At 38.1% G+C, this 17,970-nt stretch overlaps 1 protein-coding gene and 1 long non-coding RNA gene across 5 annotated transcripts; both read left to right on the top strand.

The window, feature by feature from the left end:
- The first annotated feature begins 112 nt into the window (after nt 1–112).
- Nucleotides 113–17,435, top strand: LOC127154302 (uncharacterized). Of its 3 annotated transcripts, none has more exons than XR_007825471.1 (4): nt 113–227; nt 583–724; nt 1,009–1,221; nt 17,417–17,435. It is a non-coding gene; the product is annotated as an uncharacterized LOC127154302 (long non-coding RNA). The 3 variants fall into 3 exon arrangements; XR_007825469.1 differs by lacking the exon at nt 17,417–17,435 and adding an exon at nt 17,346–17,402; XR_007825470.1 differs by lacking the exon at nt 17,417–17,435 and adding an exon at nt 17,346–17,371 and having other exon boundaries at nt 1,009–1,292.
- ttc34 (tetratricopeptide repeat domain 34) lies at nt 3,143–16,296 on the top strand. Of its 2 annotated transcripts, XM_051095740.1 has the most exons (9): nt 3,143–3,221; nt 3,526–3,694; nt 6,589–8,283; nt 9,162–9,384; nt 11,823–12,015; nt 12,756–12,922; nt 13,417–13,690; nt 13,770–13,984; nt 14,908–16,296. In XM_051095740.1, exons 3-9 carry the CDS (start codon nt 6,653–6,655, stop codon nt 15,442–15,444), a joined length of 3,240 nt encoding a protein of 1,079 aa, XP_050951697.1. In that variant the 5' UTR covers nt 3,143–3,221; nt 3,526–3,694; nt 6,589–6,652; the 3' UTR covers nt 15,445–16,296. The 2 variants fall into 2 exon arrangements, with proteins under 2 accessions (XP_050951697.1, XP_050951696.1); XM_051095739.1 differs by having other exon boundaries at nt 3,158–3,694.
- Nucleotides 17,436–17,970: the final 535 nt, after the last annotated feature.

The following is a 17,970-nucleotide window of genomic DNA, read 5'->3' as shown; positions in this document are numbered from 1 at the left end:
AAAAATGTTCACAGGTCAGTACTGGTCAGCTGGCCCTTCCCTAAATCACTAACATCACTATTCTGATCTGTGAAAATATTCACAGTTCAGTATTGGTCAGCTGACCCTTCCCTAAGTCACTAACATCACTATTCTGATCTGTGAAAACTTTCACAGTTCAGTACTGGTCAGCTGACCCTTCCCTAAGTCACTAACATCACTATTCTGATCTGTGAAAACTTTCACAGGTCAGTACTGGTCAGCTGACCCTTTCCTGAGTCATATTAATCACTATTCTGATCTGTGAAACCTTACACAGTTCAGTATTGGTCAGCTGACCCTTCCCTGGGTCACTAACATCACTATTCTGATCTGTGAAAACTTTCACAGTTCAGTACTGGTCAGCTGACCCTTTCCTGAGTCATATTAATCACTATTCTGATCTGTGAAAACTTTCACAGTTCAGTATTGGTCAGCTGACCCTTCCCTGGGTCACTAACATCACTATTCTGATCTGTGAAAACTTTCACAGTTCAGTACTGGTCAGCTGACCCTTTCCTGAGTCATATTAATCACTATTCTGATCTGTGAAAACTTTTACAGTTCAGTACTGGTCAGCTGACCCTTTCCTGAGTCATATTAATCACTATTCTGATCTGTGAAAACTTTCACAGGTCAGTACTGGTCAGCTGACGCTTCCCTAAGTCACTAACATCACTATTCTGATCTGTGAAAACTTTCACAGGTCAGTACTGGTCAGCTGACCCTTTCCTGAGTCATATTAATCACTATTCTGATCTCTGAAACCTTACACAGTTCAGTATTGGTCAGCTGACCCTTCCCTGGGTCACTAACATCACTATTCTGATCTGTGAAAACTTTCACAGTTCAGTACTGGTCAGCTGACCCTTTCCTGAGTCATATTAATCACTATTCTGATCTGTGAAAACTTTCACAGTTCAGTATTGGTCAGCTGACCCTTCCCTGAGTCACTAACATCACTATTCTGATCTGTGAAAACTTTCACAGTTCAGTATTGGTCAGCTGACCCTTTCCTGGGTCACTAACATCACTATTCTGATCTGTGAAAACTTTCACAGGTCAGTACTGGTCAGCTGACGCTTCCCTAAGTCACTAACATCACTATTCTGATCTGTGAAAACTTTCACAGTTCAGTACTGGTCAGCTGACCCTTTCCTGAGTCATATTAATCACTATTCTGATCTGTGAAAACTTTCACAGGTCAGTACTGGTCAGCTGACGCTTCCCTAAGTCACTAACATCACTATTCTGATCTGTGAAAACTTTCACAGGTCAGTATTGGTCAGCTGACTCTTTCCTGGGTCACTAACATCACTATTCTGATCTGTGACATTTTCACAGGTCAGTACTGGTCAGCTGAACATTCCCTGAGTCAGTAACATCACTATTTTAATCTGTGAAAAAATTCACAGTTCAATTTGGGTCAGAATAGTGATGTACATGAATCAGGAAATGGTCAGCTGACCAGTACTGAACTGTGAAAGTTTTCACAGATCAGAATAGAGATGTACGTGACTCACGGAAGGGCCAACTGACCAGTACTGACCTGTGAAGGTTTTCACAGATCAGAATAGTGATGTTAGTGACTCAGGGAAGTGTCAGCTGACCAGTACTGAACTGTGAAAATTTTCACAAACCAGTACTGAACTGTGAAAGCTTTCACAGATCAGAGTTGAGATTAATATGACTCAGGGAAGGGTCAGCTGACCAGTACTGAACTGTGAAAGTTTTCACAAATCGGAATAGTGATGTTAGTGACCCAGGAAAGGGCCAGCTGACCAGTACTGAACTGTGAAAGTTTTCACAAATCGGAATAGTGATGTTACTGACTCAGGGAAGGGTCAGCTGACCAATACTGAACTGTGAACATTTTCACAGATCAGAATAGTGATGTTAGTGACCCAGGAAAGGGTCAGCTGACCAATACTGAACTGTGAAAGTTTTTTTACAGATCAGAATAGTGATTTACATGACTCTAGGAAGGGTCAGCGGACCAGTACTGAACTGTGAAAGTTTTCACAGATCAGAATAGTGATGTTAGTGACCCAGGGAAGGGTCAGCTGACCAATACTGAACTGTGAAAGTTTTCACAGATCAGAATAGTGATTTACATGACTCAGGGAAGGGCCAGCTGACCAGTACTGACCTGTGAACATTTTCACAGATCAGAATAGTGATGTTAGTGATTTAGGGAAGGGCCAGCTGACCAGTACTGACCTGTGAACATTTTCACAGATCAGAATAGTGATGTTAGTGACCCAGGAAAGGGTCAGCTGACCAATACTGAACTGTGAACGTTTTCACAGATCAGAATAGTGATTAATATGACTCAGGGAAGGGTCAGCTGACCAGTACTGACCTGTGAACATTTTCACAGATCAGAATAGTGATGTTAGTGACCCAGGAAAGGGTCAGCTGACCAATAGTGATTAATATGACTCAGGGAAGGGTCAGCTGACCAATACTGATAGAAGAAAAAGAGAGCAGAGCATTAGGAACACTGTTACGCAATAAATAGCGATTGTGAAAGTTTTCACAAATCGAGTTTGACTTAAAAACAATGTTTTTGTATTTGAGCAGTCTGCGTGTTTAATGGCAAAATACGTTAAACATGAAGAGCGCATATTTTTCACATTCCTTACTATAGCGGACTTACCAAGGGGGTTACGGACAAGAGCTTTACTGTGAAAAGATTCACAGATCAAGCTGGTTCACATGACACTGGTTTCAGTCTGCTAAGTTTCCAACTTTCGGAGCTATAAGCATTATAAAATTAAGAGTCGAAAAAATAAAATAAAATTTCGGCCAAAAGACACATCATCACCAGAATTCACAAATCATGGAGAACCACATTCGGGATTATTTGCATGTTTGTGACAGCGCGTTGTGTATTTATAGCCAAAAGAAATCCGAATATCAAACCGCAAACTATCTTTACTGCGGTGTTGTCTTGAAGGTTTAACCAGAGCGTTTTCAAAATATTTAAAAAACGATTTAAATCATTCCCTTAGTTTTCGGAAATAACGATTCTATAATGTAATGTTTAGGAAATTTAAACGTCAGGAAAATGTTCTTAGAACACAACACTGTTAGGTGAGTTGGTCGTTTCCATAGCAACCAGTGAACACATGCTGCATGCAGCGTATGTTTGCCTAGAGCCAAACTTTTTGGAATTTGGATGTAACAAAGTCGCGCAACAGGTGACTGAAAAAAGACCATGACGACTTTATTACATTTTGTTATTACGAGTTTTGCATTAAGACCGACGCGTTGTGTAACTTTGGCATAAATAATTATTAGTATGTTTATGAGAGAACAAGCGAGCGTCTGGACAGATACGTATAAATTCGTCGTTGTTCCTAATACTAGCTCCTTAACGCTTTTAAATGTTCTCTTTTCTTTATGTTAAAGTGTTTTCTTTTATGTTTCGTCTTCCTATCGTCTTTCACTTATGGGGTCGGCATATTGTGTTTCAGCAAGCGCTTCTTTTTTTTTTTTACCCAGACAGTCGCATCTTTTGACAGTTGTTTTGGACTAAACAGTAGGAACATTCACCTGTGTTTTATCTGAAGTGTTTAATATGCGGTACATCTCATAACACAATGTTTAACTTGCTTAAGACAGAAGGTCGACTGAATGTGCGTGGACGGTACCCTCAAACTCACACAGAGAGGTGAGTAAAACCATCATCACGAGGTGTATATGATCTTATACTGGACAGAAAATTGTTATCTGTTTTAAACGACTGTTTGCTGGTCGCCGTTTTAACATTAATTGCTGTTGTTTTCATACTAGTGCTTGTTTTTAATTACTTAAAAAATAATTAATTGTTCTTTATATATATGTGTGTGTGTGTGTGTGTGTGTATACACAGTACTGTGCAAAAGTTTTAGGCCACTAGTATTTTCACCAGCTAAAAAATGGTTTAAAGTAAGTTATTTCTATCTTTTGCTGTAGTGTGTCAGTAAAAAATATCGGTTTACATTTCCAAACATTCTGTTTGCCATTAATTGTAATAATCTAGTGAGATTTTTGTTTGCACAAGGAGTCTGACAACAGCCATTGCTCCACACTGATCTAATCTCATCATCATCCAGTCTTCCTGGAATGACATGAAGACACAGAACAAACTGAAACAGAGTAAATCCAGAAGAACTGTGGCAACGTCTCCAAGATGCTTCAAGAGACCTACCTGCAAAGCTACCTGAAAAATTTTGCGCACGTGCACCTAGGGCAAAAGCTGCTGTAAACGCAAAGAATGGTCGCACCAAATGTTGATTTTATTTAGTTAATAGAAGGTAGTTGATAAAAAAAATCTATTTATGACAGCATCCTCATTTTACAGCATTTTTACACAAGTGCCTACAACTTTTAACAGTGCTGCAGCTTTGCATGTAGGTTTCTTGAAACATCCTGGAGACTTTGTCACAGTTCTTCTGGATTTAGTCTGTCTGAGTTTGTTCTGTTTCTTCATGTTATTCCAGACAGACTGGATGATGATGAGATCAGATCTCCGTGCGGAGCACTCGCTGTTGTCAGACTCCTTGTGCAAACAAAAATCTCACTGGATTATTACTGGAATGTTTGGAAATGTAATCTGATATTTGCTACTGACACACTACAGCAAAAGACCGACTTTAACTGACTTTAAACCATTTTTTAGCTGATGAAAATACTAGTGGCCTAAGACTTTTGCACAGTACTGTATATATATATATACAGTACTGTGCAAAAGTCTTAGGCCACTAGTATTTTCATCAGCTAAAAAATGCTATATATATATATATATATATATATATTTTTACTGATAATATATATATATATTAAAATATATTCCATTCAACATGAAGTGCAACCTTGGGTTCGCAAAGGAACTGCAGCAGGTATGTGAGTTTAATGAAAAGCTAATCATTATTTAAATCATAAATTGTAAAATTAAAATGTGTGCATGTCATGTGAGCATTAACCAACGTCAGAGAACCATGAACATTCAAAAATGACACTTAACTATTACATTTATTTTAAAATCTCAGGTGTACTTGAAGAACATATATTAGGTGAAAGATGACAAAAAAAGTGAAAGAGGAATTAGGGAGAATGAGTAAGTTATTAATAATTTATTGCTATTGTGTGAATAACATGTAATCATGTAATCAATGAAAAAGTAACTGTAGTCTGATTACAAGTATTTTAAAATGTAATTTAATCTGATTACAAGTACTTAATTTTTTTAAAATTTGATTACGTAATCCAGATTACATGTAATCAGTTTCTACCCAGCTCTGTTTATTAGTACCTGTTTATTCGCTGCTAGTCACTATCCGAACTGTGACAAGTAACTAGTGACTAGTAATTTTATTCTGCCATTAAGATCTGTAATTGAACTATAAATTAGCTTGACTATTATACACTGCCCTCCAAAAGTTTGGAAACGCCCTAGAAAAGTGGGGTTTTGGACAATATTGCCATGAATCCTTTTTAATTTGTGATAATTTTGCACTGGTAAGGGACAATACAAACTACGAAAACATATTTTATTACATAAACAGTTTATACATAGAAAAAACTTAAATTTTCGATTCATCAAAATATCCATCATTAGCAGCTATTACAGCTCTGCATAATTCATTGTATTCTAAACCTAATTGGCAATCAATTGTTGAAGCTATTAAGGTGTGCTGACCCAAAAATCTTTCAAAAACCTGGGCCAAGTTTAAACCAGTAACCAGGCATCACACCTGGCAAAAGAGGCATGTCTGACTTTGACATGTATATATTGCCATTATTATGTAATCAAAATGAAAATTATTATTGCTGGTCTTCAATGATAACATCAAGTTACTTTAATGTATTTGCACCAAAAAAAATGATAAGGATTTATGCTGATATTGTCCAAAACCATACTTTGCCAAGGGTGTTTCCAAACTTTTGGAGGGCAGTGTACCAAAAGAAAATATGTTTAAGAAATGTTACTAGTAATACATGGAAAAGATACTAGTGTTTCTACTTAAAAATGATTAGATCTAGTAAATGAGTACTAGTAATGCTGAAATAGATATTAGGAAACAAGTACCTAATGATTACACTAGTACAAACAGACTGAGTAACTTAATAGAGAGCCTACTAGTCATTACTGGAATAAGTACTAGTGTCTAATGAATTGTTACTAAAATGGAAAAATATACTAATCATTCTACATTAAACAAGAAACACTAGTAAAATGAAGCAATGTTAAAACAACTACATAGTGCCATTTATCTATGCAAAATATATTCAGTGTATTTTTTGCATGTTATTAAAGGGATAGTTCAATCAGAAATGAAAATTCTGTCATTAACTACGCACCCTCATGTCCTAACGAACATGTAAGACCTTTGTTCATCTTCAGAAGACAAATTAAGATATTTCTGAAGAAATATGAGAGCTATCAAAAATATCTTCATTTGCGTTTCAAACATGAACAAAGGTCTTACGCCTTTGGAATTTTAATTTTTGGGGGAACTATCCTTTTAACACAGCCAAGAGTCAGATTATGTATTTTAATACTGTGCTTTCAAATTCTTTCAGAGGTCTCTGAGGACCCTTGTGGAGGAAATGTTACCCAAATGTAAATAGCATTAAGAGAAGGGAGATGAATGGCATGCATAAAGGAGCAGCTGAACTGTGCAGAGAGGGTGACAAAATATTGCTCTCTGGGGACCCTGGCAGAGCTGCCACTCTGTACACCCGTGCTTTTGGAAATAATGCCGGATCCACTGTAGGACACATGCGTGGCCTTAACGCAGGTCATTTAGAGGAGGTGATCTCAACGCTGGAGGCCTGGCTTGATGGTGTTTCATGCCACTCCACTGAGGGCCTCAGCAAAGGTCTTGTTGCTGTATTTCTATCTACATTATGCCCCAACAATGTGTCTGCTTCTCTTTATAAAATGGAGTCTGTCCTGCAGGGGACAGGTCATGCCTCAGATGAGATCTTTACACGGTGTTCAGCTCTTCTAGAGGGAAAACAAATGCCTCAACCTGAGGGTCGCACACGGTTAATTCTGGAGCTCACTAGAGCTCTGGCCTGCTTGCTCTCTGATGCACAAAATCCCAAAGGTCCTCAGCTTTATCTGCAGGCCTTTCGTGGAAACAAATCAGAAACTGTTAGACTGGTTAAAGAACGGCAAACTCAACATGTGGAGCTGTTAATTAAAGCCTTTTACCAGCAAATGTCTCCAAGATATTCCATTCTCCATACTAAGGGGCAGAGTCCTACACAAGCAACTAAAGACATTGATGCACCTAAAGCAGTTGAGTTTTTACTTGCCATTTCACCAGATGACATCCAAGTAAGAGAGCTTCAAGCAGCAGTCTTGTTTTCATCTGGAAAGTTCACAGAAAGTGTGGAAGCTTTGTCGTTGGTTCTTAAACTAGGTGAACATGTAATGGCATCAGAGAAAAGAGCTTGTTTACTTGTGGGCAGAGCAGCTGCTCATTTTTCAGCAGGAGGACGAGCAAGAGAAGTCTGCAAAGATCTAGGTGAAGGTTTTGCACTTCATCCGGCCACAGCGAGACAGCAATTCCAGAGCCTTTTCTCGGACAACGGTGTAGGGTTGGCTGCTCGCATCCAGTTGCGTCAACAGGCTGAGAAGGGTGTCTCAGAGTTCAGAGAGGCTGTTCTTATGAGGCCTGACCTTCGGTCTTCAAAAGGAGTGGAGTTTTTGGATCCCGTTATTGCTCAACTGCAAGCTCTATGCCACTTAGAGTCGGACGGAGGAGGCAGGGAACTTCGGGTGCGTCTGGCAGACTGCCTCCTCCTGCGTGGGGAACATAGAGAAGCCCTTTCCATAAGCTGCCAGCTCGCTGCTGCAGCTCCAGCCCAGCAGAGCTACCAGAACACTGTGCAAGTGCTCAGAGGGTATTCCCGACTCTTCACCGAAGACCATAAAGGCGCTCTGGAGGATTTCCAAGCGGTGATTGAGCATAATACTCCTCACCCACCCAGCTGTGTCCGTGCACTCTGTGGTAGGGGTATCCTGCGTATGATGGCTGGCTCACACTACCTTACTGCTCTAGATTACATTACGGCTAGCCGATTACAGCTGCAGGATACTGCAGTAACTGTTAGGTGCCTGGTGCCTTGGAACTACCGTGGTTTGCTGTGCACTGTGTTGCTGGAACAGGGAAGAGTCATGCTTGAGGGGACTGAAGAGCAAACAGCTGACACAAATCCTAGAGCACATCCAGAGCATGAGGAGAGTCCTACAAACAACAAACAGAGGTACATTTGCGGGGGGTTTCTTAACTTGTTTGTCATGCTGCGTCTTTTTTTTAGCAAGTCAATATTATTACCATTATGGATTGCATTGATTAGATTTATGGAAAATTTTAATTGCACAAAAGGTTCTTTATAGTGAAAAAAGAATTCTTCAAATGATTCAAATTTTACTGCAACACAATTCGGAAAATAAAATACTGATACGATGCTACATTGTACGGCTTTTGGTTGTAATTGGCAGAGACAAGAAATGCTAGATGCCATCCTGGCAGGATGTATACATGCCGACGATTATCATGATGCTGCAGCTACTGAAGGAGTTTCACAGTTTCTCAAAATGCATAAACATGCATTAGACTAGCCTAGGCTAATCAGTGATGCTGTTCTTTAATAATGTTAATGTTCTTGGCTAGTTTTCTGTAGCTGCTTTTTGAATAATTAAGGAAATGTGAGCATTATAATTATTAACTTACAATGTTTGTATTCAATTGTTGTCATGTTAAATACAAATTAAGTCATATTAAAAACATTTGGCTGCTTTTAGCCTTATGCTGGAGCTGGTTTCAGGAAATGAAACAAACTATGTAAATAATTAAATAAATTAGCTCGATTATATCATGTATTGGTGATCTCGCAGGCTGACAATAGGACCCAATACTACTGTAGCATCAGCTATACCTTAATATATCCTTAACTATAACAGAGCAGACAGAACTTGCTGCTTTGTCAAGGGGCGTGGCAGTACTGAAACACTGTAGCACGATAGCAATTGTTCCAACAGTCAGTTATCAATGCAGTTATCAATCAATTTAGCTATCTTGGCTCTACAGGAGCAGGACTAGACGCCACTATTTTATTCTGTGTACTGTGCTTCCTTTGAGGTCTGCTGTTGGTGTGCACTCTCTCGCTCTTCTCTTAATGGAGTTACAACCTGGTGCTGACGGACCCCAGATTCTCACAGCAGATGCTTTGTACCAGTTGGGTCGTGTTGAGGAGGCTTACCGTCTACTTCTCAACATTGAGCACACAGCCCCACGGCCACCGATTCTCGCACGCCTTGCAATATTGCAGCTGCATCGAGGCTTCCTCTATGATGCCTATCAGGTGCCAGATTATAATTTTCTTACAGTTCACCTTTAAAAATCACTTTTTTTATGTGATTTATTTAAATCACATAAAATGTTTCTATGATAAAAATATATATGAAGAGTTCAGATGCAAAAGCCTCTAAATCCATCTGATGTTTTTCTTTAAAATAAGCATTTCTTTCTGGCTACTTTGTATAGGTTTCTATGTAAGTACTTTAATTTCTGATTGGTCTGAGGCTGGAATTTAGCGAGTTTGAAGTAAAAGTATTTGATGGACGTGGACTATGTGTCAGGAGCATTCACTCAGTATCATTATCTCATTTTTGACCGAGACGGCTTTTAGCTGGTTTTGCATCTGAACTCTTCATATATAGATATATATATATATATATATATATATATATATATATATATATATATATATATATATATAGCACTGTGCAAAAGTCTTAAGCCACTAGTATTTTCACCAGCTAAAAATGTTTAAAGTAAGTTATTTCTATCTTTTGCTGTAGTGTGTCAGTAGGAAACATCAGTTTACTTTTCCAAACATTCTGTTTGCCATTAATTGTAATAATCTAGTGAGATTTTTGTCTGACAACAGCCAGTGCTCCACACAGAGATCTGATCTCACCATCATCCAGTCTGTCTCTGGAATTACATGAAGAAACAGAATAACTGAAACAGACTAAATCCAGAAGAACTGTTTCAACATCTCCAAGATGTTTCAAGTAACCTACCTGCAAAGCTACCTGAAAAACTATGCACAAGTACACCTAGGGCAATCATCAAATGCTGATTTATTTTAGTTAATAGAAGTTCATTGATAAAGAAAATCTATTTATGACATTGTTTTTGACAGCATCCTCATTTTATGTGCCTAACTGCCTAAAAATTTTAACAGTACTGTAGCTTTGTAGGTATAGGTCTCTTAAAGCATCTTGGAGATGTTGCCACAGGTCTTCTGGATTTAGTCTGTCTCAGTTTTTTCTGTTTCTTAAGAAAGACTGGATTGAATGATGGAGAGATCAGATTTCTGCTTGCACAAGGAGTCTGACAACAGCCTGTGCTCCACACAAAAATCTCACTAGATTATTACTAATGGCAAAATGAATGTTTAGAAATGTAAACTGATATTTCCTACTGACACGCTACAGCAAAAGACTGACTTTAACTGACTTTAAACCATTTTTTAGCTGATGAAAATACTAGTGGCCTAAGACTTTTGCACAGTACTGTATATATATATATATATATATATATATATATATATATATATATTAGTAGTGTCAATCGATTAAAAAAAAAGGAATTAATCGCACATTTTTTTCTGAAATTAATCACGATCAATCCCACCTAACATTACAATTTCTAATTATACTTTTATATTGCAATAATTTCACATTCAGTCTTCAAATTAATGTAGAAACAACATAAAGGAAGTATATTTTTGGTATTTGTTTAATGCCATCTTTTTTTTATGACTGAAGGCAAGTATCACTGATACCAACTGATGTCTCTATGATTTTTTTCCTTATATTTAACAATTGACTAGCCATTCAATATTACAGTATTATTGGGAGCTTTTAATTTAACATTTATTAATATAGCAACCTGTGCAAGAAAATATAGCCATATTTAATAAAGTTATCAAACACTATAATCTAAATTGAATAAAAGATTAAGCTTAAAACTACAAAAGTTACTGATTTCCTCTTTTTTATTTGTTCTTTGATTAACAGACATCACAGCAGCTGGTTATTAGGATATTTTGGCTGCTGTTGCTATAAAAGCTGCCGCTGCTAAACTTAAAACGGATCTGACACTGCTTTAAATGTGACCTTTAAACAATAAACAATTACATGCACAGTTTTTAAGGCAGCTTTAGTTACCTTTTTTGTAACTTCATGACATAACTGGCGACATAACTATGACTAATTACATACTTGTAGTTTCATATGGGTTTAAATATGATACAGGGCATTAATAGGCTATAGCCTAATGCAACGCACGCTGGCATATTTGTGCACTTTGTGCACTTAAAGAGCACGCGCTACGAGCACACTGTAACGGCTGACAGGACAGGAAGATTCGTTTTTACTGACATAAACCAGACAACATCTCATCTGATTGCAGTTCACTGATATTCTACTGAAGCTCCGATCGTCACCGGGCCGTTTCTGCGCTCGCTTAACTTGCGTCTGGTGCTGAGGTGACGTTGGAGTGCCCATCTGAAAAGTATCCGCTTGATGTGCTCATTATTACGTTCTGGGTCTAAATAAACGAAATTCTTTGGTGGTTGTGTGGGTGGGGTAAATATTTTTAACGCGTTAAAATGAAAAAAAAAAAAAATGAATCGCCTGCATTAACGCTCCAATTTTGACACCAGTAATATGTATATATATATTATTAATTAACATCGTCAAAATAAGTAATCTCTCTGGTCTCTTACAGCTACTGAAGAAGTTGATCACTTCAGGAGACACCAGCTGTCTGCGGCCCCTTCTATCTGTAACATCTCTACAAGACCGAGCACTTCTAGAAAAACACTGTCACACCGCTTCCAAACGTATACTCTGTGGCCAACAAGCAGAAAGTGCAATAAGGGAAGCTGTGGCCTATTTGTCGATTGCCATTATGGCTTCAGGTAACAAGGACACATACAGTAATACATAAATGTACATTATGAAAAATACAGAATTCTTATAGTCAAATGTAGAGGAAAAAGTGTAAGTGCTAACAGGAATTCACACCACACCACTGATTCTATCTGATTGACGCAGTTTCTATGGAAAAAATAAAGCAGTTTCCTTTTGAGTTCTGCAAATTACGTGCTTCTGTTATTGATTCCGTTATAGAATCTCTTATGTAAACTCATATGTGACTCTGGAGCACAAAACCAGTCATAAGGGTAAATATTTTAAAACTGAGATTTATACATCATGAATAAATAAGATTTCCATTGATGTATGGTTTGTTAGGATAGGACAATATTTGGCCAAGACACAACTTTTTGAAAATCTGGAATCTGTGGGTGCAAAACAATCAAAATATTGAGGAAATCACCTTTAAAGTTGTCCAAATGAAGTTCTTAGCAATGCATAAATCAAATTTGAAATATTTACAGTATGAAATTTTACTGAATATCTTCATGGAACATGATCTTTACTTAATATCCTGATGATTTTTGGCATAACAGAAAAATCGATAATTTTGACCCATACAGTGTATTGTTGGCTATTGCTACAAATGTACCCGTGCTACTTATGACTGGTTGTGTGGTCCAGGGTCCCATATGATCATCTTGACATAAATTATATTAAAAAAAGAAGGTAACTCAGAACACTATTTTGTATTTCTTAACTTAGTTAACTGATTATTCTTTAGGTGGTGGAGCAATAGATTCTCTGCTGGAGAGAGCAAGATGTTATGCTCTGCTGGGCCAGTGGAAGACGGCTATCTTTGACTTCACTGCAATTCTTAAAGAACACCCAAACTATGTGCAAGCTTTGTGTGGAAGAGGATTCACATATCTTATGCTGAATCAGCAGAAGGTGTGGTAGCACAAACAAAGACCTCCACCTATGGGAACCACCTCATTTTATGAAAACATGTTTTTTGCAGATGTTGCATAACTTAGTAACACATGAAAATAAGATAAGATGCATAGATAACATGAAATGACAATAAACAAACTTTTATAGCATTTAATAGCCTCGGTTAATGTTAAAGGGATTGTTTACCCAAAAATTACAATTCTGTCATTTATTACTCACCCACATGTTGTTTCAAACCTGTAAGACCCTCGTTCATCTTCAGAAGAAAAATTAAGATATTTTTGATGAAATCCGAGAGCTTTCTGACCCTGCATAGACAGCAATGCAGCTGACACGTTCAAGACCCAGAGATGTAGTAAGGACATCGATAAAGTAGTTCATGTGACATCAGTGGTTCAAGAGTAATTTTATGAAGTTACAAGAATACTTTTTGCGTGCCAAATAATTTATCCCTGCTTGTAAACTGACACTCTAAATCAATAATTCACCAGGAATGCACACTAGACATACTGGTTGCCCTTCAGTGTGGAGCCGAGGAGGTCACCCAGAGCATGCTGTCCCTTAAAGACAAAGCACGAAGACTCGTCAGTGAATGGTTGGGTCAGCACTGTCGCAGCAGCCTATCAGAAACTCTGTCGTCCAACCCTGTACCTTGCCGTGAGGAGCTCCTTCGAGAGGCCTTTTTAATTGGTGGAGCGTTAATGAAAACTGACTGCAGGGAACCCAGATGGCACCTTTTGTACATAGATACACTACTTGCCAAAGGTAGGGAATATTATAAAGCATATAGCACTCAAGGATTTGGGCCATGTTGATGTAAAATGTATGTTTGATGTTTGTGAAGGGGAGGTGAATGCTGCAGGTGCACACCTGAAACAGGTGTTCGGTCAAGAGCCTCGAGATGCCGCAGCTAAGGCCAGGTGGGGTGTTGTGAATGCCTGGCAGCAGAACTACAAAGTGGCAGCCAACTATCTGAGTGTGGTGGCTGAGAAAGAACCAGAAAGTCTAGACTTTCTAATCACTCTTCTTCAGTCAGCTCAAAGGAAACGCCTGGCGCAGGTAATCAATAGTACATTAAAGGATTAGTTCACTTCCAGAATAAAAATTTCCTGATGATTTACTCACCCTCATGTCATCCAAGGTGTTCATGTCTTTCTTTCTTCAGTCGAAAAGAAATTAAGGTTTTTGAGGAAAATATTCTGAATTTCCTCCATATAGTAGACTTCAATGGGACCAAATGGGTTGAAGGTTCAAGATGCAGTTTCAATGCAGATTCAGTGGGCTCTACATGATCCCAGCTGAGGAATAAGGGTCTTATCTAGTGAAACGATTGTCCATTTTCTGAAAAAAAAATTGAAATTTATATACTTTTTAACCACAAATGCTTGCACTTGTTGGACTTCACGTATTACGCAATCACATTGGCAAGGTCATGTGTGATGTAAGTGGAAGTACCAACCCAGTGTTTACAAAGCAAACATGCAAAGATAGTCAAAAAAAAGGTAAAACAACCATGTCAGATGATTTTGAAGTTGTTTGCCCTACCCTACCTTTTTAAACAAAAACAAAGAACTAACTTCTCGTGACTTTTCCGACATGATTACATAATGCGTGAAGTCACAGACTCACATTGCAGAGCTAGTGCAAGATGAGCATTTGTGGTTAAAAAGTATATACTTTTTTTTTATTTTTGAAAATGATCAATCGCTTCCCTAGGTAAGACTCTTATTTCTTGACTGGGATCGTGTAGAGCACTTTGAAGCTGCATTGAAACTGCAGTTTGGACCTTCAACCTGATGATCCCATTAAAGTCCACTATATGGAGAAAAATTCTGAAAAATCAACTGAAGAAAGAATGACATGAACATCTGGGATGACATGGCGGAGAGTAAATTAGGAAATTTTTATTCTGGAAGTAAACTAATCCTTTAATAAAATTCATAAATTAAACTCTGGCTAATAAAGTGATTTTGTGCTTCTAGGCAGCTTCGCAGCAGGCCAGCAGTGTTTCTGAAAGTGGTCAATGGGAGCAGGCTTTAGCCCTTCTTACACTAGCAGTGCGAGCGGTCACTGAGATGAAGCTTCAGTACCTCAGGCAGCGTGCAGCTTGTCTGGCCCACCTGGGCCTCCATGAGAGGGCGGTGTCTGATCTGAATAAGGTCATCCAGGGTCACAATGCAGATGGGAGAGAGGAGCAAAGGGTTTGGGCAGAGGACCTTTGCCGCAGAGGCCGTAGTCACTTGTTGTGTTCCCAAGAAGAGACTGGCTTACAGGATTTTTCTCAAGCCCTGGACCTGCATGAGGAACAGGCTCTGCTGTGTGTGGAGGCTGGTCTGGGAACACAACGCCTCGCCGAAATGTTTCTGCGCTTCGCCCTGCAGAACTACGGGCAGCAGAAACTTGACAGAGCTTGGCTTCTGACTGAGACGGGGCTGAAAGTGGACAGCAGCCACGTAGAACTGCGCAAACTGAGGGCTAGAATAAAACGAGAAGTCTCTGGTCCATGTACTGTACACTAGAGATGAAACATACATGTGAATCAGTGGTGACAGAAAGTTTATGTCATTATGCTTTATATTCATTCATGGATAATCATAAATATGCAAATTTTGCTGTAAGTTATTGTGTTGCAACAGTCTCTTATTATTAATCTTTATCTAAAAGTAATTTTTTTAAGGGTTTTTTTTGTTTGTTATTGTTATATATAAGTTTTGTCACATGTAACATTTGAAGTAGTCTTGTCTGCAATTAACACTAATGTTTTATTGAAGTCAGTAATATTTTGTAGGTTTCATTCTTACTACAACCAGATTATATATAAATGCTAGACATACCTACATAATAAGTAGTTTTCAACACTGATATTAGTGTTTCTTGAACACCAATCATCATATTAGAATGATTTCTGAAAGCTCATGTGACACTGAAGACTAAAGTAATGATGCTGAAAATTCAGCTTTACCATCATATAAATAAATTTAATTTTCAGATAGAAAATGGCTATATAATGTATATAATAGCTATATAATATTACTGTTTTACTTTATTTTTAATTAAATATTTGCAGCCTCTGTGCGCATAAGAAACGTCTTTGAAAAACATGAAAAATAATCCCAAGATTTTAAATGGTATAGTGTATGTGCAGGTATTTTTGTTTTGTTTGCAAGATGTTTCTCTTTGAATTTAGTTATTCTACTAAACAAACGAAAAAACTGTTGTCATAAATTATATAATTTTGTAAAGATTGTAGTATAGCCTAGTTATTCATCACAAGAATGTTCCATAATATAAGACATGAAGGAAATTGTTGTTCTTCGTTGTGTTTCGTAAAAACAAAATTATGTCCAGAAATTACTTTGCAAGAGATTTAACTCATTACCGCAGTAAAGATAGTTTGCGGTTTGATATTCGGATTTCTTTTGGCTATAAATACACAACGCGCTGTCATAAACATGCAAATAATCCCGAATGTGGTTCTCCATGATTTGTGAATTCTGGTGATGATGTGCCTTTTGGCCGAAATTTTATTTTATTTTTTCGACTCTTAATTTTATAATGCTTATAGCCCCGAAAGTTGGAAACTTAGCAGACTGAAACCAGTGTCATGTGAACCAGCTTGATCTGTGAATTTTTTCACAGCAAAGCTCTTGTCCGTAACCCCCTTGGTAAGTCCGCTATAGTAAGGAATGTGAAAAATATGCGCTCTTCATGTTTAACGTATTTTGCCATTAAACACGCAGACTGCTCAAATACAAAAACATTGTTTTTAAGTCAAACTCGATTTGTGAAAACTTTCACAATCGCTATTTATTGCGTAACAGTGTTCCTAATGCTCTGCTCTCTTTTTCTTCTATCAGTACTGGTCAGCTGACCCTTCCCTGAGTCATATTATTCACTATTCTGATCTGTGAAAACTTTCACAGTTCAGTATTGGTCAGCTGACCCTTCCCTGAGTCATATTATTCACTATTCTGATCTGTGAAAACTTTCACAGTTCAGTACTGGTCAACTGACCCTTCCCTGAGTCATATTATTCACTATTCTGATCTGTGAAAACTTTCACAGTTCAGTATTGGTCAGCTGACCCTTCCCTGAGTCATATAAATCACTATTTTGATCTGTGAAAACTTTCACAGGTTAGTACTGGTCAGCTGACCCTTCCCGTAGTCATATTAATCACTATTCTGATCTGTGAAAACTTTCACAATTCAGTACTGGTCAGCTGACCCTTCTGTGAGTCACTAACATCACTATTCTGATCTGTGAAAACTTTCACAGTTCAGTATTGGTCAGCTGGCCCTTTCCTGAGTCATATTAATCACTATTCTGATCTGTGAAAACTTTCACAGTTCAGTATTGGTCAGCTGACCCTTCCCTGAGTCATATTATTCACTATTCTGATCTGTGAAAACTTTCACAGTTCAGTACTGGTCAGCTGACCCTTCCCTGAGTCATATTAATCACTATTCTGATCTGTGAAAACTTTCACAGTTCAGTACTGGTCAGCTGACCATTTCCTGACTCATGTACATCACTATTCTGACCCAAATTGAACTGTGAATTTTTTCACAGATTAAAATAGTGATGTTACTGACTCAGGGAATGTTCAGCTGACCAGTACTGACCTGTGAAAATGTTCACAGATCAGAACAGTGATGTTAGTGACCCAGGAAAGAGTCAGCTGACCAATACTGACCTGTGAAAGTTTTCACAGATCAGAATAGTGATTTATATGACTCAAGGAAGGGTCAGCTGACCAGTACTGAACTGTGAAAGTTTTCACAGATCAGAATAGTGATGTTAGTGACTCAGGGAAGGGTCAGTTGACCAGTACTGAACTGTGAAAGTTTTCACAGATCAGAATAGTGAATAATATGACTCAGGGAAGGGTCAGCTGACCAATACTGAACTGTGAAAGTTTTCACAGATCAGAATAGTGATTAATATGACTCAGGAAAGGGCCAGCTGACCAGTACTGACCTGTGAATATTTTCACAGATCAGAATAGTGATGTTAGTGACTCAGGGAAGGGTCAGCTGACCAGT

This window comes from Labeo rohita, chromosome 23, assembly GCF_022985175.1.
Source record: "Labeo rohita strain BAU-BD-2019 chromosome 23, IGBB_LRoh.1.0, whole genome shotgun sequence".
Classification (NCBI taxonomy): domain Eukaryota; kingdom Metazoa; phylum Chordata; class Actinopteri; order Cypriniformes; family Cyprinidae; genus Labeo; species Labeo rohita.
Note: the sequence above shows the minus strand (reverse complement) of the source record. Positions and strands in the feature narration are given on the sequence as shown.